The 26354-nt window shown below is 40.4% G+C and overlaps 1 protein-coding gene across 1 annotated transcript in view; it reads left to right on the top strand.

Annotated features, from left to right (window-relative positions):
* The window catches only part of snap91a (synaptosome associated protein 91a), a 91030-nt gene that overhangs the window by 43534 nt on the left and 21142 nt on the right, over window positions 1–26354 (top strand). The window contains exons 3-15 of the mRNA XM_034698723.1: window positions 1653–1795; window positions 8252–8327; window positions 11206–11308; window positions 11734–11827; window positions 12257–12368; window positions 13799–13905; window positions 13999–14040; window positions 21416–21477; window positions 21669–21677; window positions 22898–22910; window positions 23113–23285; window positions 23409–23494; window positions 24176–24190. Of these exons, the coding sequence (XP_034554614.1) occupies window positions 1653–1795; window positions 8252–8327; window positions 11206–11308; window positions 11734–11827; window positions 12257–12368; window positions 13799–13905; window positions 13999–14040; window positions 21416–21477; window positions 21669–21677; window positions 22898–22910; window positions 23113–23285; window positions 23409–23494; window positions 24176–24190 (1035 nt within the window). The remainder of the gene's footprint in view (window positions 1–1652; window positions 1796–8251; window positions 8328–11205; window positions 11309–11733; window positions 11828–12256; window positions 12369–13798; window positions 13906–13998; window positions 14041–21415; window positions 21478–21668; window positions 21678–22897; window positions 22911–23112; window positions 23286–23408; window positions 23495–24175; window positions 24191–26354) is intronic.

The following is a 26354-nucleotide window of genomic DNA, read 5'->3' as shown; positions in this document are numbered from 1 at the left end:
ATATTTTGACCTCAAATGTCTATGCTGTAGTCCTGAATGTGACATGTTGACATTGTTAGCCTCCCTTAAAGTTCATAAATTACAAGAATCCTGCACGGCAATGTTTCGGTCCTAGACCTTCATCAGGCAATCAGTTTGCAGAGACAGGGAGAAGAACTTAAAAACGTTGTGGCTAAAGCAAAACAACAGCCTTTTAACTAAAACAAAAACAACAACAAAAAAACAATAAATACATTGCAAATCATCAATTCAAATAAAGAAAGACAGAAAACTGACAATTAATCAAAAGTGTAGAGTTGGAATTTGATACCTTTTCACTCCCCTAGTGAAGTAAAACAGTCCAAAAAAACACTCTACCCTCCTTTTTCATCTTATTCATTCACAAAAACACAGAAGGTGGACTCAGTTCTTACAGGTTAAAAAGATCTAAGTGCACTCTGACTTCAGGACAGAGAATCACCATAGACTTAAATGTATCTAATTGATAATGATTATAAGATAGAAAGTATTAATCAGTTAGCGAACATCACTACATATCATTCTTCACTTTTGAGTCTCCCTTAAAGTGAAATAAAAGCATCACGTCCTGCTATAAACACTTTGTAATGATATAACAAAATGCATTTGCAACAAGACAACCTGAAGGTTTGCATAAGTATGTCGTTTCATGAGTCATAAAACCTTATTTCACTACAAATGATCATTTCTTATTTGTGCTGATAAAATAGATTTATTGTGTCAATCTTACAGATATTTTATCTGCAGTATTAAATACAGCGTCATCTTTGAAACACTGCACTGACCAAGAGGCAGGTTGGGCCAAACCTCAGTGTGTCCCTTCAGTCCTGCCGTCCATCTGATTCTGATCAGAGGCATCAAGCCTCATTTGTAATTCCTTCTTCCTTTTTTGGTTCTGCTCCAACCCACCACTGTGCATCATCCTCTCTCCCTGTGACTGTGCTCGTATACTAATGACTTGCTGCAGAAATGAACCAAGCTATGACTCATATCAGGAAATGGAGACATGATATGAAGCACCCATCTAAATGCATTTCATGAAGGTTGTAAATGGTGGTCTCCAGAGGCAGTTTTAAAGATAAAAACTAGCTCCTCTTGCTTAAACAGATAAACCTGCTGTTTGGGAAATAGGCTTCTAATTGAGAGGACCCAACAGAGCCGGTGAGGTCTGACAAATTAGCTAGTCTTACTCTGATAAATAACCTCCATCAATATGCTTTCGTAGTCCAGCACCCATTAAAGGGGCATTCAAAATACCAACAAACTCAATTACTGTGTCTCTTTACACATGTCACTGTCTTTTGAGAAGACTGAAAATAAATCACTGCTTTTGTTCATGTTTTGAAAAAGACTGATTAACACTGCATCCATTCAAAATTATTGAATATATGCAAGGACACGCCGTTCAGGGGATGAATTAAAGTGAAAATTAGGAATGCAAGAGAGAGTGTAGCTGTGAGATGCGGCAAAGCACACCCCTGTTTGTCATTTCTCACCCATCTGTCCACCTCTTTTTAATCTCTGCTGTGGATTGTGTTGTTGTTTCTTGAATACATGCTGTACCTGTGCTGAGTATCTGCCCTGCCAATATCCCTCATTTGACCTCCTGGTTTTCCTGTTTTTTTTCTTCGCAGTCCTGATCCAGGCCACCCAGGAGACCAATGTGAACGTCCCCCAGATGGCCGACACGCTGATGGAGAGGGCCGGCAATGCCAGTTGGGTGGTGGTTTTCAAAGCACTGATCACCACACACCACCTCATGGTGCATGGCAATGAGGTGAGGATAACACACACCCTGAATACCTACTTAAGTGTATTTCTGCAGGTTGTAATTTAATGTTTGGTGAAATGTAGTCAAGGGATGTGGGCAAGTATTAATCTTCCATGGCTGCATCTGTCAGATGGCGGAAGATGACTCTAGAATAATGTAAGTAAGGGATAATGTATAGTTAGCAGGTTGTTGTGGGAAAAGGAATCCCTTCAGGGTGAGACAAGACCCCGCTTGGCGTCGGGGTCTTGTCTCAACCTGGAGGGATTCCTTTTAGTTCAGGGTAAAGTAGTTTTGGGGGCTAAAAGACCCCAGAACTCTTGGTCCAAATGCACATTGATAGAAACTAATGTTGCTTTCACAATGACGCAACCAAATTGACGAAAGCAGAGGTGAAATCTGCAGTATCTCCTTTCCATGGATTGATTTGATATGGTTTGTGTGATCAGGTTGGCCCTTACAGATCTTCAGGTTGTGTGAGATGCTTGATTCTGATTTGTCAAAATCCCTTGGCAACAGGGATTAACTTTCACTAACATGAGCAACGCCAGAGGCAAACTGATCAAACGTCATGTCAAATCAATCCATGGAAAACAGTTCAAGCTTATTTTGCTTCTGCTTGTTGACACTAGGCCGTAAGGTGAGGTATATCAATCAGGAGAGACACAGTTTGAAGATTAAATGTTATTTATTACAACTTCATGAATAATGAAACGTGACAGTAATCTTTGGCGTAAGGACTGTATGGGGATCATTTTGTGAGCGTAGTATGTGTGAATTTGGCAGCAGAAGAAATCCCCCTAGAGTCCAGACTCTGGTGGTGGTGGTTGATGAAGTCTAGGAAATGAAGACTTGCAGAGACCAGGTGGAGATGGGGAGGTGGAGGGGTGTGCACCATCAATGCAAGAAGGAACTAGCTGGAGAGAGAGACACATTTAAAAAGACAGCAGAGAGTTGATAGGCTGGCAATAAGGTTGTGCCACTGAGCTATTAGATGACAGCCACCGCTGATTAACCAATGACAGCTCCGGAGCGTGCAGCTGGAAGCGGGTGAGCTATTGAACGAAGGAGAGGAGAGTTAAACAACTGCTGTGATTGCTTTTATAGTCTTCCTGTCTGAACTTTCGCTAGAGCTACATTGGTTTCCATTTGCATCAAAACAATGTGGCTAAAATGCTAGTTGCGTTAGCACGCTAAATCGGCAAGCTTCAGACATTTCATATTGGATCCTGTTCAGCAATATGTGGCTTTGACCAATCAAATTGAAGTGTTTAACAGAGACAGGTTATTACTAAGAGAGTCATTTATTAATCAGAAATACAACAGGGAAGAACTAAGAAAGAAAGATGTCGTTGCTGTGTCTACTTTCTGTAAAAGACCCAAGACCGACACACAAACACCTGCTTGAGAACAAACTGCAGCAGAAACACAGATTGGCTTCTATAGTATGGATATGCTCACACACTGTAGATGTTTGGTCTGTTTATTCAGCTATCATAAGTGTAAAAAAGACACCAAATATGCCAGGCTGTGTTTTGTGTAAGTTATGAAAGGCATGCTTTCCACCATTGTATTGCAAGCCTGGCAGCCTCCTGGGCCTATTTACCTCTAAAATGACCTCAGCATCAGGGATTTTTTAAAAACTATATTGAAACGTTTTACAATCAAAGAAACCTGGCACAGTCAGGAACAGATATAAAGGCTGTTGTGGTCACCAGTGACTGTTGATTAATACATGAATGCAATAAAGGAACACAGCAGGTGTGATATCAGTGTTCAGTAGCTTTATATTCAGCACTTAATGCTTTCAATTATCATAAGATAGCAACCCACTGCTCTCCTTGATGCAGAGCCAGAGTTGCAAGGGCGGCCGCCTCTCTTCAAAAGATATTTGATCTCCGAGAGAAGCTGAAATGTTTTCAAAAACATACTGAATGTTCCATTTGATGATCTGTTTGCAGCCATAAAGAAGTAGCTTCATAAAAAGATGCTGATATACATTTAATTTTTGATCTAGTTCCTTAGTTTGGAATAAGGGTATTTCTTTCAACTTTAAAGCTAGATTTATAATATTTTGTATGCAACCCCTTTCAATTCCAGAGAGCTTTGCAGCTTCTTTTATGCAATATTTTTGGTTTTATAGGCCTTAATATGGCTCTAACACAGCAGGCAACTTTTTGTGACCACATGTTTGACACAACCTCTACCTGCATCCCTCAATTAGCACACAGTTTGTGGCTGGAGCTGTGGAGCTGTGGAGCATTAAGCAGCTGGGGATGCAAATAATAATACCCTAGGAGCCAGAGGAGACCAAGACAGAAGAGTAATTATAACTTACATGTATCCAGCTGACAGATTCATTACACTAATAGAACACTGATTGTGCCCCTTGCCTGCTGGATATGTACCTGGGCATTTTACTCAACAAATTATAGGTGACAATACTTTACTGTTGTGTAATGGCTTTTTGTGCTGCCTCGAGTCACAGACTGACAATGAATGCAGAGTTAAAGCTGTGGAACGGTGAACAAGGACTAGATTTTTTATCATTTGATGCATGATGATAAGAAAAGGTTTTGATATGTAGTGACACATTTGTTGTTTGCATATTAATTAACCACTTCATTCTTCTTTTTACACATTGTCCTTTCAATTTTTGCATTGACTTCATATTTGAAATAGATGTCTGGGACTCTGTCCTTAAACTGGTGAATTCAACATCCCACCACTGCCTATTGCAGTTCAAAGTCGTGCACAGGGCCCACATATATGTAAAGCTAAGCTGTCCCGTTTTTATCCGAATGTCAGCCCCTACTGTGACAATGTAAGATAGGTGAGGCCTCCCTCATTCATATCTTCTGGAGAGACATATTTCAAACCTTGTCTCAGATTCTTGACATTACCTTAAAGCCGAACCCTCTGGTGGCCATCTTTGGTACTACTGGAGAGGATGATGTGCATCTGATTCCATTTAAAAGTCGTGCCTTAGCTTTTACATCGCTCTTAGTAAGGGGTGCAGTATTGCTGCGACAGGGGGATGCTGCCCCGCCCACCCACAGTCAGTGGCCGAGGGACATCATGTCCTGCTTAAACCTTGAATAGATCCACTACTCAGTCACTGGCTGCAGAAAAAACTTTATTCAAATGTGGGACCTTTTATGGAGCACTTTCAGCAACTTCAGTCAATTTAAGAAACACCCTCCTTCTTTGACTTCAGTCTTTTCAGACATACAGTTTAATGAGTGTAACTCATTTTCATTGTCACCATGAATACCTCTTTCAGTATTGTCTTTTTTCTTTTCTTTTTCTTTATTTTATGTCTTCCCACCTATTTAGTAACATTACATATATTGTTTTCTCTAGTACCACTGTGCTACCTAAAAATACCAGACAACCTGACTTTGAGCACTAGAATGCTGTTTATTCTCAGACTATTCTATTTTATGTATGTGCTGTGGAGCCCCTATACGGACACTGGGACTGTTTGGTTATGAGGGATGGGTTAGTGATAGAACCAGCTGATCTTATTGTGCAGTTTTTTCCGTGTTCTTTTTGTACATCTGTTTATTTGTGAAAATGAATACAAAAATTCTAGAGGAAAATATTTGATGCTGCAGCAGTCATGGAACAAGCAAAGGGACTGACCCTCTGCTGCCTCCTCCTGACCTCCTGACCCCGTTCATGTCCTGAGAGACAAAGGCAATGAGTGAGCAACCAGGGACGACTCAGAGAGATAAACAGATGCTGCTTTACAGCCCACCGAAAGGCACATGTTTCCAATATATTGCTGATGTCACAATGGAGACAGAGAGACAGACGGCAATGTCAGATGAAAAATAAAAAACACCCCCCTCCCCTTTATTTCCCATATGAGTCCTGAAATCATGTTTGACAAGGCACAATTCACTATGTTTACAACATGTATCGTGTTACTTGTTTATTTTTAGCTTCCACTTTGCTGATCTAGAGCAACCAATGATGATAGAGAGCACTGATGGGAGCAAGAGAGAGAGAAGGAGAAGGGGTGTAAAAGGAGGAGGCGAGGTTATGTGTAGCTCACGATTTCTCCGGGGAGGTGTTTTCATTCTGAACCATCCAGCATGTTATTGTGCTCCACTTTGTGTAAATGGTGCCACTGAATACGCATCAGCAGTGTGTGTGTGTGCGTGTGTGTGTGTGTGTGTGTGTGTGTGTGTGTGTGTGTGTGTGTGTGTGTGTGTGTGTGTGTGTGTGTGTGTGTGTGTGTGTGTGTGTGTGTGTGTGCGGGGGATGTTTTTCATGTTCATATGTGTCACTGGAGTAAGCTTGTGCTCTGCAGAGGGAGCCTGATGTCTGTCTCATGTTCTGTTTCCTGTTTCTCTCCGTGTGTCTGATTAACGTTCACACCCTTCTACTCACGACTGCTCCCGTAACGCTGAGTTTCTATTCAAAGGAAAGAAGACTAGGATAGAAACACACCTCCACCTTCAGTCACAGTCCCTTTCACAGGTCTCTTTGAGAAAGGTGTGAGCCTCAAACAAGCTTTGCTTTCTTATATTTTGGATGGAGCCATCTGTTTGGAAATGATCATAATCCATCACAACTGGAGTATTCAGCTTTATTCATAACTGTGAGGTGTAATCTGTGCTTGTTTCTGAATTAACACTCTTTATATTTAGCTTCATTTGATTTTCTTTTTATACATATGTCCATTAAACACTAAGGATGTTTCTTTGTAGCTGATATGTCTCAAATACTTAATATACTCTACAGCAGGCGTATTCCACTAAAATTTAAAGGTGACATATCATGCAAAATGGACTTTTTAATGGTTCTCTACCTGAAATATGTGTCCCTGGCATGTCTACAAACCCCCCGAGAATGAAAAAAATCCATTCTGCCCCTGTTCTGATTTCTCCACCTTTCTGTAAATGTGTGTGAAACGAGCCGTTTCAGACTTCAGTGTTTTTGTTACGTAACAACAATATCCGGTCTGTCACGGAGTCAGAGCTCGGAGCTTGTTCAGCCCATAGACTGTATAAAATAATACTGAATCCCCCCTCCTCCATTTTTCATTACCTGCACAAATGTGTGGTAACAAGGAGCTTAGGAGGGAGGCATGCTAGTTGTAGGCTGTCTTAATAAACACAAAGGTCGGTTTTACTCCCCACGTCTGCAGATTTGAAGATCTAGTGGATGATTTTATTTGTCATGGATAAGTGCTAGCGCTAATTAGCATAGCCACATAGCTACATGTTCATAGATGTAGCTGTGTACCAAGACACACGTCGACATACTGACAAATAAAACAACAAGAAACACTAAATCTGTGACCAATCCTTCAGAAAGGTCCTGCTGCCTTTCTGGCAGAGGTCGGTTTTACTCCCCACGTCTGCAGATTTGAAGATCTAGTGGATGATTTTTATTTATCATGGATAAGTGCTAGCGCTAGTTAGCATAGCCACATAGCTACATGTTCGTAGCTGTGTACCAAGACACATGTCTACATACTGATAAATAAAACAACAAGAAACACTAAATCTGTGACTAATCCTTCAGAAAGGTCCTGCTACAGGCGCCTCTCCGTCAGGATCAGATTCTGGATCAGATTCAGAGGGTTGAAGTAACGTGATCTCTGAGCAGCCGTGTATATTCAGCCAACATGTAAACATTAGATCAACGTGCTGGAGAGCCGAGGCCACATCCACTTCCCGAGGGGGCGTGGTCAGAGAGAAAACAGAGTGTTCTGAGGAGGACTGAAGAAGAGGGTTTTTCAGGCATGCCAAAATCTGATTTCAAAGTGTTTTTTTGAGCATAAACTTTAAAGGCATGTTTTGGGGACCTCTTAGACCAATATATATTGATGAAAAAAGCGTGATATGTCACCTTTAAAGTTAGAGAAAATGTCTTGAAGCAAAGGTCCAGAAGGTCAATATGTCTAACTATTTAGTGTGATACATCTGCCTGTAATCAACTGTCAAATCAGTACAGTTCAAAAAATATTTGACAATATTTAAACATATCTCTCTTTTATTCTCTGTTTGTGTTGCTGTCTTTCTTTTTCTTTTCTACCACCTTTTCATGAGTAACTTGCCTCTAACTCTCTAATTGGTCTGCACTGTGTCACAGTGTCTACCGCCTGGGATGCACAGACTTGATTGGCTGAGTTGTATCATGTGGGATGGCTTAACTTGCATGCAATTGGTCTGTACATTTCCTCATCCGCTAAACCACCACCGTAAAGACTACAAAGCTGCTGGTTACAATCGAAGCGTTGCGTTTTCAATCGTAATCTTCTTTTTTAGCAGTAAAAAACTGACCGTGGTCCGCCAGTTGATGACCTATGTTCCACAGTGCATTGATTTACCACCACATGTCAACATCTTTCTTCAGCAATTCTTTCTGGGCCAAACTGAGTGGCAGCTTATAATATCTGACATTTTGTGCCATGAAGCAAACTAAATCCTGTATCTGTTTCTCCTGCAGAGATTCCTGCAGTTCCTGGCATCTCGAAACACTCTGTTCAACCTCAGCAACTTCCTGGACAAAACTGGCTCCCATGGTGAGTTTTCTTTCTGCCTCTCCTAAAAGTGCTTTCATCTCTACGAACCTCAATCCAACACTTTAAACTGATCTTTACCTAGATGATTATTTTGTTCCTTTTTGTTGGCTGTCACACATGAAATTAAGTCTGATTGTTCAGACCGACTCAACCTTTACTCTGTCCATCCTTCACTTCCAGCTCCACTGATCCCTGCTCCCCTTAATTAAGCCCATCTCCATGGAGATTAACGTGGTCTCCCATGGTGATAGACACTGGCTTCATAGTCTGTTGTCATGGCAGTTAAGGGTGACTTTACTGTCTGCAGAGTTTAGAAAGTCTGCATGGTAAAGGCACCTGAAGGACTTTAGAATCAGGATTACATGTAGCACTTGATCTTTCATATAAGTATGAAAGACGACATGACTGAACCAGCATCTCCTAAACTTTAAAGATATTTGTCCTTAAACAGACTAACCCCCAATTTGTACAGGATGTGCAGCGTTGCGCCGCGCACGTCGCAGCCAATACATTCCCATTCTGGTTAATGCTCATTTTCACACAGGGCACACAGGGTGCACAGGGCACACAGGGCACACAGGGTACACAGGGCACACAGGGCACACAGGGAGCACAGGGCACACAGGGCACACAGGGCACACAGGGCACACAGGGAGCACAGGGTACACAGGGCGCACAGGGCACACAGGGCACACAGGGCACACAGGGCACACAGGGCACACAGGGCACACAGAGCGCACAGGGCACACAGGGCACACAGGGCACACAGGGCACACAGGGCACACAGGGAGCACAGTCGCACGTCTCAACTCTGTCTCTGGAGCGTGCCCTCGCACCGCTATGCCAGAGATACACTTTGGGTCTATTTTTGATGGAGTCAGATCCCAGCAGGTGTCAATCTGCACAGAAAAAAACCCAAATTGGACAGGAAGTCTGACACGAGGATCTCATGCAACATCTGCCAATTTCAAAATAAAACATCATATACAGACTCCCGACCGTTTAAAGATCATATAGATCAGAAATACTCATCGATTATGGACGTAAGCCACAAACAGCCACATATCAGTGATCCAGGTCGAACAGAACAACAGAATTATTCATATTAAACTCATCTACACCTGCATAATTGAAACTTTACAGTTCTGCAGCATACTCAGTGATGATTAAAGCACAAAAGTAATGGAATACTCTCCAAATGATTCAACCACAGAGAGGCTCTGTAACCTGTTGTTTGTATGTAGTTCTCTCTATGCTGGACCCAGCTGATCCTGGCTGCTCTGAGCTGTGCTATGCTCCAAACACGCCTCCTGTGTAGCAGGGCGCAAGCCGTTGGACGGAGCAAACACGCTGTGCAGCCGTAACGCGGCGCACACACATCCTGTGTAAATTGGGGTTTACTCACCATCTCTTCTGTTTCCATGTTCTAGCAGGTCGAATGATCTCCTGGCCCTAAATGTATTATTTAGAGTATTTGCAACAGAGATGGTAGAATATTATTATTAATACCATCCATCCTATCCTTCCTCATATAAAGCTACAGCCTGGCAGTTAGTTCAAAATTGAGACTGGGGGCATGAGACAGCCTGGACCTTTAAAACAAATGTTATTATTTGTAAATGTGTGAGCTTTAAAGATGCCAGAAACTGCAGTTTCATACTTTTGACAGAGCTGTTTCAATGTGATACAGCTAGCCAAATGCTACTAGCTTTCATGCTCAGCTGATGATGTGTCCATAGAGAACTATTTAGCTCTAGGAGCCTGCCCTTTATTAAAGGGGTTCTTAAACTTTTTAATCCCCCTAAATAACAGAGACTGGAGACCCCATTATGCTGAGGTAAAATGTAAGTGTATAGCCGCATGCAAGAACTAAAAGACTAATCTAAAAAACAGTTTTTTATTTTAATTTTAAAAAACAACAAAAAAACATTTTATGGGTCATGTGGCAACAAAGTAAGAAAATGTATAATTCTTTTTATTTGGATGTTTTTTAAAAAATGTAGCTACATTGTTTTATATATGTTTTAAAAAATGCTATAATATACCATTTTAAATCATTCAAAATTTTGTTTTTTTCGGAGAAATCTCATGACCAACCAAACATTGTCTCACGACCGCCCAGAGGGTCCCGACCCCCCACTTTGGGAACCACTGCTGTATCACAGAATATTTGTTTTACCTGTTTTGTAAATACTGATATTAAGATGGAATAAAAGGAGGATTCTGTGACATTATAGTTCAATATAAATACAGAAATAGCTCACTTTTTTGTGAAACTAAGAGCCAAGCAGGATCTTTTCATGTTGCACAGCTGGCCAACATAGAACATGATTCTACATGTAAATAATAGGTTTTGTACATGTGCAATAGTGTTTAATGTTTTTAGATTGTCTTACTTCTCTTTATTTTATTGTGGTATTCTGGTTGACATGCAATACAAGTATAATAGATCAAGTCATTCAAACATTTGTCTAAATCATAAAGCCAGAATCAATACAAAGTGAAGAGCTGTCTGGAAGCCCCAAAGAGCTGAATGTTACTGCAGCGCTGAACCGAATGACCCGGCACACTGAAGAATAGACAGTGAACGGCTTAGATCACTTCAAAGTTAATCACTCCTGGGTTCAGACTTTGTCCTCAGAGGGAGGGGTTTTATTTTCCTCATCTCACTGATTGACCATCAAAAAATCCAAACTGTTCCACAAAGTGTTTAACTCTGTTTTTAAATGAGATCAATCCACTAACCTGATTTTAATTTTGAAATAACTTCCCTCTGCTTTATTTCCCTTTTCTCTGACTCTTCCAGCAGTCTATAAATATCCTGCACTTTGTTGACATTTGAGACTGAACATGTGTCCACATTCTGTGTCTTCCTCAGGCTATGATATGTCCACGTTCATCAGACGCTACAGCCGCTATCTGAACGAGAAGGCCTTTGCCTACAGACAGATGTCTTTTGACTTTGGCCGAGTCAAGAAAGGGTACTTTTTTTTATTCCTCATGACATTCTTATTCTTATGATAATGTTTTGGTATTCAGTTTTCTTTTGAACAAACACAACCCACAGGGGTCCCCGTGGACTCGGCTACCTCCAGCCAGGCGTTTGGCCAAGTGCCTGGCTTTACTGGGTGCACAGAGAGCAGAGATGAATGCAGAGTGTGTTATTACTCATTCTCACAGAGTGGACAGCTCTGTTGAGCTGGCAGACACGAGGCTCCTCTGACTACATAAGCCGGCACTGAGATATAACAATGCAGACTGCAGAGTAGAGATCAGACACACTGGTGAATACTATATGTGTCACAGGTACAGACAGGTAGACTTCTGTTGACGGACAGTATGTGGATCTTTATATCTGAGAGCTGCTGGTTGACTCTGATGCATTCTATTTCCTCCCTCGTCTCAGAGCTGATGGAGCGATGAGGACCATGACAGTAGAGAAGCTGTTGAAAGGAATGCCAACCCTTCAGAGCCAGATCGACGCGCTGCTGGATTTTGAAGTGAGAGACATTTCATAGTAGGGAGAAAAGTCACTTTGCAAGGGCACTACATTTGTGCAGAGATGAACAACGGGGTGAAACAATGCTTCGAGCTGTAGCAGCATTTATGGAGTTATGTCTGTTCCAGCTCCTGTCAAACATGTGTGACCACTTTCAGTGGGTTTAATTTGTATATCTACTGTAACAGAAACATAATGTATATCAATTATGTTATTTAAATCCCTATATTAACCATGAGATGAAACTCTGTATTCAGCTTATTTCAAATAGAAATAGAACAATTTTATAAAAACTCTCTTTTATTCATATTGCATCTGAAATAACTTTTGTGCTTCGAGATTTATCCTGGTCTTTCTTTATTACTGCTAACAAGTATGTCAATGTGATCCTAACCACGCTGTACCTCTTGGCATTTATTTCTGTCCTCAGGTTAATCCACAAGAGTTAAACAACGGAGTGATAAATGCCTGCTTTCTCCTGCTCTTCAAAGATCTCATCAAGTTGTACGCCTGCTACAATGATGGCATCATTAACCTCCTAGGTAAGGACACCCCCTTTCCCTGCATAACTGGATTGATTATGCATGAAGTGAACACAGTGGAAATATCTGAGGCTATTATTTACTTAAACTACTATTTAAATTCAACAGTACCATAAAAACCCAAACCATCAATGTGTTTGTCTTTCTCAAAATACTTCCAACGTCCCAATCCTGATAGTTCCACTCAGCCTTTAGCCATTTCTTATCAAAGTCCTGATGAAAGAAACAACTTTAATTGGGTTAAAGCTCTGTTGTTGAATAGCACCCATTTCAACACAGGCTATTTCTTTGGCTGCAGACATGCTGCTGAAGTGAGTATTTATCAATCAATCTGTATTTAAATAGCGCCAAATCACAACAAATGTTAACTTTAATAACAGAGCATGTCTTGCCCATACTCTCTGTTATTAAAGTGCCTTTAGTTAACATTTGTACTCCCTGTTCTATTATTAACAAAGACCCAACATCAAGGCAGGATCAGATCCAGTCCCATCTTACAGACAGGACTCTCATCTTAATCCACCATGAGAGGAGCACTTTGCAGCATTTAGTGGCATGGACAAACTTCCTTTAACAGACAGAAACCATGACAGACTCATGATGCCTTGACCGTGTTGGGGTTGGAAAGTGGGGTAGAAGGAGATGCAGAAAGAGACGGATGAAGTATATTTACAGATGTCGGGACATTCCAAAATAAAACACGGTGTGTTTTTATGGTTATAAAGAAACATGTCAGCCAGTTTAATTGTTTGGCTCAATGACGTCTTTTAAGCTTCAGGCGCACAGGAATGAAATATTTCCAGCTTAGCTACCCAGACAGAATGATTTTTAAATAGAATTTCCTTTCATGTGAAAACACACACAAAACATTGCAAGACTCTGCTGGGATAAGAATTCACTTTTCATCAATCAATCAATCAAGCTTTATTTATATAGCACCTTTCATACAAATCAAATGCATCCCACAGGGCTTTACAGGGATTGGAAACAAGAAAGAAGCAGATATGAAATAATGGTAAGACATTAAAAAACAAAAAAGGATTTTAAAAAAGAAAGAATAAAATAGAGAGTAATGCACACCGACAACAATAAAATATGTGTAATTAAAATAAGTTAAAGCGTCAAATTAATATTAAGAATATAGATAGTTAAATAAATACATTTAAAAGGGTAAGGATAAGAGTTGAAAATGAATTTAGGGCTAAAAATTACAATAAAACTGAGTAGATAAATTAAAATAAATAAATGAATGAATAAATAAAAACAAATAAAACAAGATAAACAGTTCAAATAATAAAGCAACATTTAGATCAATATGGCAGTAAAAAGTAAGTAATAAAATTGTAAAACCCTACATTAAAGCCAGACTTAATAAATGCGTTTTTAGTTTACGTTTGAAAGTTTCATGTTTCATGGTCTCTGTTGTCCAGAAAAATTCTTTGCGATGAAGAGAAGCCAGTGTAAAGACGGGCTGGAGATCTACAAAAGATTCCTGACACGAATGACCCGGGTTTCAGAATTCTTCAAAATTGCTGAGGTTGGTTATTATATCATGTAAAGCATCTGAATCTTTCTGTGCTTTGTGACTCTTACATTGAAATGTCACTCTCTTTCTTTTCTTTCTTTACAGCAAGTGGGAATAGACAAAAATGACATACCTGAACTCACTCAGGTAAGACTGACGAGGACTTTTCCTCCTCTTTATCTTCCTCACTTTATTTGTAATGTTTTTATGATTGATGTGTTGAGTTTTCAAGGCTACATATTAACAGAGCATGTGTGTATTGTGTTGTTTTTGTAACTGTACTGCATGTCTAATGAATGTCTAAAGCTAACCTATTCTTTCTCCTGCTGTGATCACCATAACTGCTTCTCTTTGATATTAACCAGACTTTCACAGACAGCCACACTCTAACGTAAAAAAGGAGGCATATCGCACTGTAACCTTTGTGCACTTCTCCATGCATCCAATGAGCTGTGTTTCTGTGCTGATTGACAGCCCCCTGTGCCCCCCTTTGTGTTTTCACTTCCAGAGATGCAGATTGATCATTCAGGCTGAGAGTGTGAGTAGTGAGTAGTGCACAGAGCTAGCTTTGGGGAGCAAACAGCTTAGGAAAGGTCAACATTCAAACTGAACTGAAGCACACTGCACAGCGGCGAGTGCACATACAGCATACAGACATCAGTGCTATGATGAAGCAGGATGATGTGACTTGATGAGGCGATTGGTTAAGCTGTGATATGCTGATCATTGCTGCTGACTAGGTGGCTGCTGGAAGTCTGAGCTAAACAGTTTTACTTCAGGAACAGCCGATTATTATCTTTGAACTGCGCTGCAGAGTTTCCATAACAGACAGAGTCACTGTTGGCTTTCTGATTCCTGACTCCGGACCAATAAGTGATTCCCATGATTAGAAATCTGATTTCCCCTGAAACAAGACCAAGCTTTGTAAACTCTGCTCTGTTGTGGAACCTCTATTGCTAAGGTTATCTTTTCAGACATTGCAGTATGGGTATGGATGACTTGCACGAAGAGCATGCTTAAATGCTGTTTGATTTGAATACAGATCCTCAAAGAGCCGATGGTATGAAATGTACAGTATCTGTATCCACTTTGAAAACCCTCCAAAATGACACTCTGTAACGTATGTCTCTTTGGTTATATTGTCAACTTCATGAATTCATATCAGGGGATATGCTTTGAGAGCGGCAAAATAAGTTGGAGTCAGAGCGAATCACCTGGATCATACTAGACTGGATGTGTTGGGGGTGGGGTTGAGCATTTTGAGCATTTAAAATCTGGGCTGCTAGCATTGACCGTGTATTAAATGGACGTAGTGTCTGTGATGTCATCCATCTGTTTCTGAAGCGCTGTTTTGAAGCCAATCGTCGGCTTGGGACGTACTGGAAAAGCTGAACGCTACCTAACATCTGTTGTGCTAGTGTGAGGTGAAGAGATGGGGTTTAGCCTCTTTCTTTCTTTCTTTCTTTATTTAACCAGTAAGAGACTCATTGAGATTTAAAACCTCTTTTTCAAGAGTGACCTGGCCAAGACGGCAGCACAAAATAGGTTACAACACATAAGCACACAAAACAACACAAATAGAATACGGTCACAGTTTTACATGGTTACATGATTACACATTGCAATCACTATATCCAATGATGCATGTTTCTCTGTCATTTATGAGTGACTTGAATTCCCCCAGAGTTACAAGATGCGTCAGTTTCAAGTCCTTCTGCACAGAATTCCAGGTAAACGGGGCTGAAAATTTAAAAGCCTTTTTGCCCAGTTCAGTTCTGACTCTCGGGACCTGCAGCTGTATGATGTCCTGAGAGCGCAGGCCATATCGGCTGAGGTTTCTACACGTCTACACACAAATATGTAGGGAGAAGTCCAAGAATAGATTTATAAATAAAAATCAGCCAGTGAGAGAGTCTATGACCGGACAAAGATGGACAGTATGCGACAGCGTATAAGGAACTGTGATGTACATGACAGCTGCAACCAGTAATAAAACACAACGCACAGTGATACACAGGATCTAATCTCTTTAAAAACTGATCAGGAGCATTCATAAAAAGCAGGTCTCCATAGTCCAACAACGGTAAAAAAGTTGTGGTGATCAGATGTTTTTTGACTTTCAATGAAAAACAAGATTTATTTCTAAAAAAGAAGAAGCCCAATTTCAGCTTCAACTTTGAAACAAGTTTATCAATGTGCAATTTAAAGGCTAACACCTATTTGCTAACAGCTACAGGTTGCCCACCTCTCAGTCAAGTCGGTCATGTCCTTAAATGGGCAAAACCTGTAATCTTAATATCTTCTGAACTGCCACGTTATTTAAAAAATCTCCCTCCGTAAAGTGTGTTCCAACAGAGAAATGAGCTACTCAGACCTAAACTGCTTTTTGAACCAGGCTGTAAACATGTTTATTATTGCTGCAAATATTGTCTTCTTTGAATCAGTGTCTGTGGTTTGTGGTGTTCCTGCAGCCAGCCTCAAGCAGAAGCTCAATGAACTGCAGTTTTTAGCACTTCCACATGGGCCTCATATTGAAGACTGGAGGTTGCCGCTTGGCTCCGAGTTAGCCGACAATAGAGGTGGAGACGAGTGGAGAACTAATAATCAGTAGCTGATAGTGTAGTAGTCAAGACCACATTAACCGAGACCAAGACATGTTTGAGACCACAGTGCACCGAGACCAAGACAAGACCAAGACATTTAGGGATCAAGACCGAGTCAAGACCAAGACCAAGGCAGGGCGAGACTGAGACAAGACCAAGACCAAGACCATATATATCAATGATAAATCATGATGAGAGTTAACAAAATAAAAGACTTCTGTTTATTTTATTTAAGTTTGCTTGAAATACAATCAACAGCAACAAACAAGGTTTGGTTTTACTAATAATAATACATTTTATTTAAAGGCGCCTTTCTCGGCACTCAAGGACACTGCACAGATAGAAATATATACATACACAAATTCACATTAAAGGAAACAAAATCAGAGTCACAAATGAAAACAATATAAACTAACAAGGGGTAAGAAAAAAAATAGAAACAATAACAAAATGACAGTGCAATTGGAGTCAGACGGAGTAAGCGGTTTTGAACAGATATGTTTTGAGTTGTGATTTGAAATGGGGGAAAGAATCTGTGTTTCTGAGTTGAGGTGGTCATGAGTTCCAGAGACGGGGAGCAGAGCGGCTGAATGCTCGGCTCCCCATAGTGGTGAGACGGGCGGAGGGGACAGACAGGTGTATGGAGGAAGAGGATCTGAGGGAGCGGGAGGGAGTGGGAACATGGAGGAGGTTGGACAGATATGGGGGGGTGAGGTTGTGGATGGTCTTGAATGTCTACAGAAGGACTTTGAATTGAATACGGAACTGAACAGGGAGCCAGTGGAGCTGTTGGAGGACAGGAGTGATGTGGTGGATGGAGGGGGTTCGGGCAGTGATACGGGCAGCTGAATTCTGGACCAGTTTGAGTTTATGGAGGGATTTGTGAGGGAGGCCGAAGAGGAGAGAGTTGCAGTAGTTCAGACGGGAAGTGACAAGGCTGTGGACAAGGATGGCGGCAGTGTGGGGGGTGAGGGAGGGGCGGAGACGACTGATGTTACGAAGATGGAAGTAGGCAGTCCGGGTGATGTTATTGATGTGTGATTGAAAGGATAATGTGCTGTCAAGGATGACACCCACACTCTTAACCTGGGGGGAGGGTGAGACGGAGGAGTTATCAATGGTGAGGGAGAAACTATTGGATTTGGATAGAGTGGATTTGGTGCCAATGAGGAGAACCTCGGTTTTGTCTTTGTTGTCTTTCTTTTGACACACTGTGAGACTTTTGACTCCTTAAGTTTCGTTTTGCTCATCATTAGTTAAACTTATACTTTAGTTTAGAGGTAAAACTGTTTTCTGTTGCCTGTGATCTGAGGAGAGGTAGGAGGACATAGGGGTAACTGATTATCATTGTTTTGTTGAGCCTTTCTTTTCTCATTATTTGTGCATGTGTTACTTTCTTTAGATGATATTTGTCGTGTTTTTATCTGATGGGTTATACGTGTTGACACAGAGTGCATCAGTGGTGGTCTCGACCAGTCTTGATATAAAATACAGAGTACGCCTAGTCCGAGACCGAGACAACACCGAGTAGAAATGCTTTTGATCCCGAGACCTTAAATAAGTGGTCTAGAGACCAGTCTTGAGACCAAGACCGGTCTTCGAGGACTACAACACTAGTTGCTGATGTACAATATTTCCAATAATGTTGAAGTATGTGTTATTACTGATCAGTGTGTTGAATTTTGCCGACAAATCCACTTTCCTTGAATCCTACATGTTTTCCTCTACATCGTTTCCCCCCTCAATAGTTTTCTTCAGGGCACAATAATAACAGATGCAACAAACCCAACAGAGTTACAGCAAAGGCTTCTTAAATTTTAATTTGTCTTGAGAGTGTTTTACATTTTCACAGACTGCCTGTGGAGTCCTTTCTCGAGCCGTAGCTGCCTCTTTGGTGATAGAATTCTTTCCCTCTTTAAAATTGGCGACTCTTTCTGTCCTTTTTCTGAAACATATCTCTTCTCTCGTAGTCCTGGAGCTGTTTTTACCACAGCTCACAGACAAATGTTCCATAAAAATATCTTAAACTAAGAAAACAACAAATGATGAATGCTATTAACATGTTGGTTGGACTGACTCCACTGTTTCCGCTTGTGTCTAAGAAAGAGAAATGTACAAAGTGTCCCTCTGCTAGCCTGGTATTATGAAACATAAACAATGAATTAACAAACGGGTCTGTCACTTCTCCATTTGATGCCAACACTCTCTTTTAGCAGATATGCAACAAGTGTTAAGCATTGCAGGATGACATCATCAATCTTCACAGCCCAACCTGCATATTTTAGAAGGGACTGTCTTTAGAACGAGACACTGCATGGGTGATAAAACCTGATTAATGTGTCCTCCAGAGCAAACTATATCAATCTCCCAGATCCCCGAAACTAGAGTGGATTAATCTCATTTTTGGCTGCCAACTTTTACTCTTGTACCTCACAGAAAGATCTACATCACTACAATCAAGACAGAGTTACAGTACCCTCTGATTCTTCATGTTGATGAGAGCACTAATCTTCTTTCTAAATTTTGAGTTCAATGGGCAAATGCAGGAAACACTCTTCAAATGATGCCAGTGTCATGGGTCATAGCCTGAACATATCATATCATATCATATCATATCAATCAATCAATCAATCAATCAATCAATCAATCAATCAATCAATCAATCAATCAATCAATCAATCTTTATTTGTATAGCGCCAAATCACAACAAACTTTATCTCAAGATGCTTTTACAAACAGAGCAGGTCTAGACCGTTCTCTATGTTAAATTATGAACAGAGACCCAGCACCAAGACAGGATAAGATCCAGTCCAATCTTACAGACAGGACTAAGTCTGATCTCATCTTAATCCACCATTAGCATTGCAACTCGCAGTATTTAGCTAGTTTCAGCGGAGAGGAAAAACTTCCTTTAACAGGCGGAAACCTCGAGCAGAACCAGACTCATGTTAGACAGATATCTGCCTCGACCAAGTTAGAGTTGGAAAGAGGGATAGGAGATTAAGAGAGAAAGAGAGCAGCTGGAGTCTGGAACGTCCACAGCAGGAGGACATCTTCGGCAGCTCAGAGGAACCTGTGAGACAATGGAGCTCAGGGACTCCAGAAAGGTCTTTGGTTAGTAACTTTAATGGGACAGGCAGAGTTAAAGTAAGTGATAGGCAGAGAAAGGAGAGAGAGGGGATCCCAGTGTGTCAGTTCCCCCGGCAGTCTAAGCCTATAGCAGCATAACTAAGAGCTGGTCCAAGCCTGATCCAGCTCTAACTATAAGCTTTATAAAAAAGGAAAGTTTGAAGCCTACTTTTAAAAGTAGAGAGGGTGTCTTCCTCCTGGACCCTGACTGGTAAATGATTCCAAAGGAGAGGGGCCTGATAACTGTGATAACTGAAGGTTCTACCTCCCATACTACTTTTAGACACTTTAGGTACGACCAGCAGGTCTGAATGCTGGGAGCCTTGCAGCCACATCCACAAGGAAATGCTTCAGTATTGTCCTCCTCTGATGAGAACAGGCACTTTAAAGCTTCTCCATAATAGAGTCCCTGTGTCTGTCCTCTGTCTCCCAAACCCTCGTCTTTATTCTTGGTGAACAGGACAAACACTAAAGTGTCTGGATGATGAATTGTGTACTCATCCCTTTCAGTGCCAAGACAAAAAAGAACAGTCTTTTGGCTTGTTGTTGAAACTGTAATAGACTAATAGATTGGACAGATGTTCCAGGACATGGATCAGGGAGTTATGAAGTAGTATGAAGGGATATCTTAACCTTTATCTCTACCTCATTATGTTTTTAACTTGTGTTATAAGACAACTGGCTGTCTAACAACCCTTGTTCCTGCATGAGAATGAGATGATAATGTCCTGTGTAAAATTGTTTGCATGCCGCTTTGCATTTTGACTGATTTGCACATTGTGTCACTTTTAACATTTAACCTTTTACTGTTTTCTATTGTGATTAATTAATTTATTTTATATCCATCTTTATAACTTCTTTGAGTTCCACTCTATGTGTACTAATGGGATATTAAAATTAATGCATTTATACTAACAACTTCTAATGAATTTAATGCTGATGAAGTAGTTTACAAATGGTTTTTTTTCCTGTATTGCTGCTTCATGCCTTTGTAGAATTGAAACACAAATTATGATCAGATCAAAAATATTGTGTAAGTATTTAATGTAGGTGTTTAATGTTAACATTCAGGACGTGATCATTTTAAAAGTCCTGCACTACAAACACATTCTGTTGGTACTCAGAGGATATTGATACCTATATGCTTTTTGACAGAGGTTTATATAAGTTCACCTCCATTACTTAAGATTTAATAAGAATTAAAAACAGCTCAACAAGACAAATACAGGAGTTCACATGTGGTGACAATTTGGTTTTGCATTATTTTGAAGGTAAATACACGGTAAGACTTTAAATGTTGAGGTTGTAATCCAAAACCAAACTGGCCCTCGAGAGAAAGCTCTCTTTTTTTACTGTCGACAGTGATGCAGCATGTTTAGAACTGCATGCAGTGTTTTATGTAACATCTGGTCGGCAGATAAAGTAAAGTCATAATCAAATGTATTTTTGCCAAGAGGAAGTATTCTAAAAATAGAATTGAACCCAGTGACTGAGCGAAGTTTGACATGAACGAATCCAGTGTGCCTCAAACAAGACTCAACGCTACTGAATCAAAGTTGATTGGATTATATTGAAAAATGTCAGAAAGAAGATGATTATCAGAGCATCGAAAGCATGGTAGCCTGGAACACTGGAACACTATTTGTCAGAGTAACAGCACAAGCCCAGGGAAAATAAAGGAACTTGCTCTTCTGTGTTCTATCATGGAATATAGTGGAGTGTATCAGTACTGTCTGCTTCTCTGACCACTCCTGACCTTTCTAACATGTCCTGACTTTATCGTTCCACAGGCACCAGAGAGCCTGCTGGAGTCCCTGGAGACCCATCTGAACACGCTGGAGGGGAAGAAGCCGTAAGTGGCTTAATATATCAAGGTTTCACTGTGCTAAAACTTCAGTAGTCCTATCTTCATACTTTTAAGTTGTTCTTGCTGTAATTAAAGATACATGCAGGATCACTGGCTCAGGATAGTGTGACAGTACAGTGATGTTTTACTTCTGCTGCTTCTCTAACATGTTTGTCCTCTGTCTCTACTCAACTCAGAGAGGATAAGTAAGTAGTTGATAAGAAAATTATTTTTCCCATCCTTTTTTTTGTACATTTACATTTTGTTCTGTTCAGGTTTTCAGTCATTTAATAGAACTGCACTGTTAAAATGAAAAAGCTGTGAAATCTCAAAATTTCAAGGCAACTGTCTGCACTAGATTTTTTAGTTTTGAGGCTAACTAGAAATCTTACATTTGAGCCAACTGATGAGTTTTTGTTGAGAACTTATCATTCATATGTAGTGTAACTTAAAGTTTTGAGTCCTACATACTAAGAAGTGAAAATAGTGCCAACTTATTATTGTTTGTTCAGAAAATGTTCCTAAAGTGACATTAACCAGTAATCAACTCACCATCAACTGACCAACTGTAAAGCTAGAGTTTCAATACAATAAACAAAATACTCACCTTTAGGGTGATACAATCAACACAGGACAGGATAGATGGAGCCACATGTGGGGAATTGAAAGTGTGGATGAAGACCCCTGTAGATTTGAGTTGGAAACCCCGTTCTTTGCCTGAAGAAGACTCAAATAATTTAGCTGAGCCTCAAACCCATAATTTTAAGTTTTACCACCCTAACTTATGAAATGAGACCAACTTTACACAACACACTTCATACAGGTAGTTGAGATAATTACTTTAATGTAGTTTGAAACAAAATGGAACATTTTTTGTTTGCTTAACCAAAAAAAACCATTTTCAGGCCAACAATTTTAAGTTTTAATTTTTACAGTGTGACATCTGAACAATCTTTTCTTCTTTTGTTCAAGATGCAGCTCTATCTAAAAACATACACTGTTATTATTTCTGTTCACATTTATGACCTAACAGAGTTTCCTCCTTTGTTGACACTCTGAGTCTGGAATGTGGCAACAATTGAACTGAGCGGACATCTTTACGAACACATTCATTTTTTTGTATCCTCTAACTCTAAGATAAGCCCCGGCTTTAACAAAGCTTGAATTGTGTATCACTCTGACTCATTCATCTCTTACTTTCTGTTTGTGATGTTGAAAAAGAAAGCTTTGCTAAAGCGGGGCGAGGGCCAAGATGTTCTTACTCAGCAGTGAAGCATGGATCCATTCATTCAGATGTATAATAAATGGAATGTCTTACTTTAAAGCACTGCCTCTTTACTTAAGCTGTCACTTAGCTTCCAAAAACTGTATCAGCCATTGTGCATCATTAAACTCTTTAACTCATGTGCTTGTATTGTTTTTGCAGGTCTCCAACTAAGGTGAGCTATTTCATTAGATATGCTGTCATAACATAGTAATATATGTCCAAGCAGTTAGAGCAAAACTGTTAGTGTATTTTTACCTTGATTTTAAATATCCAAGTATTGATTTATTGTGAATTCCTGTGTTAAAAAGCAGTTGAATCACACCAGCTTACATAACTCTGTTAGTTCGGATGTTAACTTGTGTCCCTCTCCTCAGCAGGATGTGACAGCCAACAACAGCACGCCGGCTGCTAGTGCTGCGCCGGCAAAACCACCCCCTCCTGGTGCCGCCGGCGGGCCCCCTGCACGCCCTGGGCCTCCTGCCAAACCTCCCCCACCCTCTGTCACCCCCACTGCACCGAGCCGCGGCACTGCCATCGCTGCGAGCAAGTAAGAGTTATTCGTCCACAGCAGAATAAAGTGTTGAACTGATTTACATCAATAACAGGGCATCAATGATACAACAGGAATAGATTCCAGCAGTCAAAGCACCCTCTCTTTCCCTCTGTTTAGTGCCCTCGATGATGGCTTCTTGTTGGACTTAGACCCCATGTCCTCCTCATCAGCAGGAGCCGCTCTCACGACTTCTGGATGGGGAGGTGAGAATTTTCTTCTCTGTCAGTTACAACTGCTTTGGAAAGCCCAGAATTACTAGGTCTTATCTTCCTTATTTGACTTGTATAACTCTGTGTCAGCTCTGGTCTTTATTATCATTTTTATAAAGGTAATCAGGGCTTAACACTAACACCTGCAAGTTTGAATTTGATATCTATTTTCTTAATTCTATTGTCTCTTAAAAGGTATCTGAAAAAAATAAAGGAATTGCAATGTCACATAATTACACAACAACTCCCATGAGCACTGCCTGCCACAGTTATTTGGTCTGGTCCATTCGTTAAGCCTACAGTGCAGTATTGATGTCCCAGTGTGTTATCTCACACCTCATGACCAACAGTGTTATATAATTTAAGTAGTCTTGATTTGGGGGTTTACAGTGGTCATTTACAATTAAAACGGTTGCAAATTTAGTTCAAGTAAAATGCCATGGACAACTTTTATCATATAAAATGTAATTTCCTAACAAACCAAAGGACACTATCAACTCTTACCCATTGGAACAATACGCAGACATTTTAAGATGCCAAACTGACTTTATTGAGGTCATGTGGTGGGAGTATGGACAAGAGAACTCTCCATACAAAGAATAAATAAATAAAGATGTGTTTCTTCTGTGCTGGAGTTCATTCTTTCTCACCTGTGTCTCTCTCTGTCAATTGCAGATCTCTTGGCTGAGGGTGAGTACTCTTTCAACAGCACTGTGCCACAGACTAAATATGAGAAATGCCTCAAGGCACTTTTTTTTCACTTTCCAACTTGGCTTTCCATCTGAACTTTTTATTGACTATTTGTGTAGCTGTTTTCACCTTTAGCACCCTATAAATATTCCCTGAAAAGCCTTTTATTTTATTTTCAGTCGCTCTGACTCTTTCATCCTTCTTCCATCTTCTCTTTTCCTGTTTTTTTTTTCTCTCTTGGGGAATGTGACTGGGTCCTGGTATTTGGATAATGGGGTTTACCAACATAGCAACTCCGGCTGCTGCCGATGAAGCCTCTGAAGCTCTCCTGGCGGAGGGAGAGTCTTCTGATGCTGATGCTGCAGCCACTGCTGTCCCTGCAGCTCCTGCAGCACCAGAGCCTGTGGCTGCTGCCGCTGCTGCTGCTGCTGCTGTCACCACCGCTACCACTGCCACTAAAGCCCCACCAGTGCCCACCTCGCTGCCCGTCTCAGCCCCTGCTGCCCCCGCTGCCCCTGCTGCCCCTGCAGCCTCAGACCTCGACCTTTTCGGAGGTCAGTCTGGTTGGAGGATAGGATTTAGATCAGGAAACACAACATCGCAGTCAGCCGGCTTGTCAGAACAAGCTCACTTAGTAATTTCACAAAAGGTTTCATTTTAGTTTAGTTGTTCTATAAAGATTTAGGATGTAATTCTGCTCCCTCAACTTTGCTATTTAAACATTAACATATTTATTATAAATCCACCAAAAACTCCATTGCTTTATCAAATCAGTTTTGTGATGTATGCTACATTCATATGAATATTTGAAGAGGGAAATTTGACCCTGAGGTGACATGAAAGCTTAGTAGAAACTTTTAGAAAGAAGTAAGAACTTACTTTAAAGATGTACGCTATGACCCTGACAGATGGCACCATAGTCCTAGTTTGTACATGTCATGTTCAGCCATTACATCTGAGTCTCAGAGCTATTGCTTCAAAGAAATGATAACTCAGCAGTCCTGAGAAAATCTCACAAGGCTGTGGGACAACACTCATTGGAATTCTGAAAGCATTTCCTAGAACCTTAAAAACTCTTCCTAACATTGATATTGAATATAAGTCATCTCCTGCACAAAAACATACGCCTCTTTATTCTTCGTCTGTGGCCATGAATCAGTGGTGAGAATTATAGCTCTTATAAGTGACCCAGATCATTTGACTCAGCTCAGTCAAAAGAACCAACTCTTTCAGCTCCCAAATTGCTTTTCATAGAACCATTTTAGCTTTTATTAAATCAGCCATTTATAGCATTTTGACCTTTGATCAATATGTGTGCATGTATTAGACCTTAATTATGATTATGTGTAATTATAATTAACCTTACCATCCCCCCAAAAAAGCCTGTTTGGCTGGCTCATATCACTCATGTACAAGAGAACGTACAGAAACGGTATCTTACTGATGTTAATCAGACATTAGTTTTGGTTAGAGTGACTCTTGTTTGTACAAAGAGAAGAAGAGAATATCAACATTGAAGTTTCACAAAGACACCAGTCTTCTAGAAATGCCTTCAGAATGGTGTTTGCGGGCGCTATTGAATGACATCAAATTTATATTTGTATACAAATTTCAAAAATGTGAATGCAAAGTGCCGTGACTCAAATGTGATGACTTTTTAAACTCTCCTTTTTTTCTAAAGTTCTTACATACTGCTTGTTGCAACCATGTACACCTTCGTGCTGAATGCTGACATGACGTCAAGCGTTCAAACACGCTGTTTTGCATCAAGCACAGAGCAAAACACGTTATTTGTGGCACATGCCAAAAATATGAGACAGAACGGTGGATTACTTGTGCTTTCCCTGGGGTTGCTCGGAGCTGCACTAATGAGTTTAACCATTAAGATGTTTTACTCATTCATCAGTGTTTCCTCATAATCTTGGGTGCCTCAAAAAACCCACTGAAACATAATTAATCTGCTAACATGACTTGTATTTTGGGGATTTGCTGCTTTTTGCTTCTTTTGTCCATCACCCTGTAATGATTTCTGCTCTAATGGTTTACCAACAGTTTCATAAATGTGTCAGGATGATGAATAGATTGATTTTTTTATGTCCTGTTTTGAGTTTTTAGCAATATTTACTCAAACTCTAACTTTAAAGAAGCATGAATCTCCTGAACA

Source organism: Notolabrus celidotus, chromosome 12, assembly GCF_009762535.1.
Source record: "Notolabrus celidotus isolate fNotCel1 chromosome 12, fNotCel1.pri, whole genome shotgun sequence".
NCBI lineage: Eukaryota > Metazoa > Chordata > Actinopteri > Labriformes > Labridae > Notolabrus > Notolabrus celidotus.
The sequence above is the reverse complement of the archived record's forward strand: the minus strand, read 5'-3'. Positions and strand labels throughout refer to the sequence as shown.